The 1,899-nt window shown below is 42.1% G+C and overlaps 1 protein-coding gene across 1 annotated transcript; it reads right to left on the minus strand.

Annotated features, from left to right (window-relative positions):
• Positions 1 to 243: 243 nt before the first annotated feature.
• On the minus strand, positions 244 to 1,229 carry LOC130169839 (C-X-C motif chemokine 10-like). Its single transcript, XM_056376863.1, has 4 exons — positions 1,075 to 1,229; positions 842 to 971; positions 676 to 756; positions 244 to 551 (listed from the first exon to the last, which is right to left on the minus strand). Exons 1-4 carry the CDS (start codon positions 1,127 to 1,129, stop codon positions 458 to 460), a joined length of 360 nt encoding a protein of 119 aa, XP_056232838.1. The 5' UTR covers positions 1,130 to 1,229; the 3' UTR covers positions 244 to 457.
• Between the last annotated feature and the right edge of the window lie 670 nt (positions 1,230 to 1,899).

Below are 1,899 nucleotides of genomic sequence, written 5' to 3' on the forward strand. Positions count from 1 at the left end.
GCCCTTGTGGCAAATCCCTGCAGCCAGGTTCCAGGTAGTTTGTTCGTCCACATACTTTTGGCCATGTACAGTATAGAACATATGGACTGCAGATACAATGACATCACATTTAGCTGGTCTGATATGAAATATACCTTTCTGTCATCTTACTGTCAGCTCAGTATATTGAGTGGTGAAGATCAGCACAGGTTCAGTTTGTCATGTTAACATACATGAGGAGAAACTAAACACACTAGTCCCATCAGCTGTTTTATTTTCATTTTATTCAAAACTTAAATACAGATAATTTACTTCTTATATACATATGAAGACAACTTCAGTAAAGAGAACAGAAACCAAAGACTGGCCATTGAGAACATGATCACATAAACCCACTTATTGCATCAACATGACAAAGCCATGATGGTGAACCGCTGCTTCATTTCTAAAGACAGTGTTTCCTCTTCAGTGCAGAGTGCTACAGCTTGGATGTGCTGTGGAGTCTTGTTGAGCTCCAAGTAGAGGTTTGACTGGAAGCCGTCGTCGTGCTCACAGCTCCTTTCTTCTCGTACCTGAGTCAATGAGGGACACTGTTAGTGAAAAGCAATGGAAACCTGAAACACTCACAGTAGTGTTTCATACTGGAGATCCTGAGCATCAACACTGTGTCATGTGGTCTGACGTTTGTGATCTTACTTGTTTTTGTTTTTCTGAATGAGTCTTCCCAGTGGTGACTGTGGATCCACACATTTCTCCTTATTTCCTGTTATGGTGATACTGGGGGAGAAGAAAGAGCCGTGTTAGAGAGAAGCTGAAGAACCACACGTCAGTAGATGTGCTTTATTTCAGCTCTTTTACTCACATAATCTCTGTATGTGGACAGAAGACACTTGGCTGGTGTATGACTGGCTCTGCCTTGATGAGCTTTGGGCTGATCCTGCCGATATAACCGTTTGAACACTTGCATCTACGAGATCTGTTGGCTGGTTGTCCTGTGGGAAGAAAAGACAGGAGCTTGTTAACTGCTGATCCAAACCTGAGACAAAACAGATCATGATCATGAATGAATCACACAACAATAAACTTTTACAGTACCTTGTGCACAGAGGACGAGCAGGCAGGTGAGAGAGGCAACGACAGCTGAATTCATAGTTGTGGCTGTAGACAGGTTCTGGCTCTCACTGCAGTGTCTTTATTCAGTCTGGACTCCTGATGGTGTACAGCACATGGGATCTCTCTTTTATACACTGGGCAACATGCACACAGGGCTGCTGGTTACCATGACGCAACAGTTTCACTTTCCAATATCCCTTTCACTTACTCCGTCTCTTCCTTTTTCTTCCTGCAAGCCTGTTTCCCAGAATCAGAGACGCTTCCTATACAGACTGTTTGTCTCAGAGAAACATTTCAGTCTACAGAGTGGCTTCTCTGTAATAATAATAAGAGGAGTCTCTGGCGGAATACATTTCATTAAGATCAAAATCGTCATCAATATACTTACACACCATGAAACATAGTCTTATCATTCGTGAGGAAAAATGTGTTTTCCACACGTATTCTCGTCCCAACAGTTCATTTGAAGCTACAGTTCATTCAGAAAGTTCTCAGCGTCCTTCCTTAATGTTGCAACTTTATTCTAAAATCATTTAAATTCATTTCTCCTGCATTCTCATAAAGAAACATTCCCACATACTGCAGCTGACATTTGGAGATGAACCTGTGAAAAACAGCATCAACACAACAATAGAACCGTCATGATGAACACAATAAGACTCCTCAAAACTCACATGGACAAACAATATATACCAACAATATATATATTCCATCCATCCATCCATCCATCCTCTTCCTCTTATCCTGGGTCGGGTTGCCGTGGCAGCAGGTTAAGCAGGAGGTTCCAGAAATCCCTCTCTCCAGCAA

Source organism: Seriola aureovittata, chromosome 5 (assembly GCF_021018895.1).
Source record: "Seriola aureovittata isolate HTS-2021-v1 ecotype China chromosome 5, ASM2101889v1, whole genome shotgun sequence".
Classification (NCBI taxonomy): domain Eukaryota; kingdom Metazoa; phylum Chordata; class Actinopteri; order Carangiformes; family Carangidae; genus Seriola; species Seriola aureovittata.

Excerpts from the sequence above, each read along its gene's own strand:
- LOC130169839 (XM_056376863.1), bottom strand. The coding sequence starts at position 1,129 with ATGAATTCAGCTGTCGTTGCCTCTCTCACCTGCCTGCTCGTCCTCTGT. Across the intron at positions 972-1,074 it reads GCTCGTCCTCTGTGCACAAG|GACAACCAGCCAACAGATCT; the intron begins GTACTGTAAAAG and ends TTCTTCCCACAG. Across the intron at positions 552-675 it reads ATTCAGAAAAACAAAAACAA|GTACGAGAAGAAAGGAGCTG; the intron begins GTAAGATCACAA and ends TCATTGACTCAG.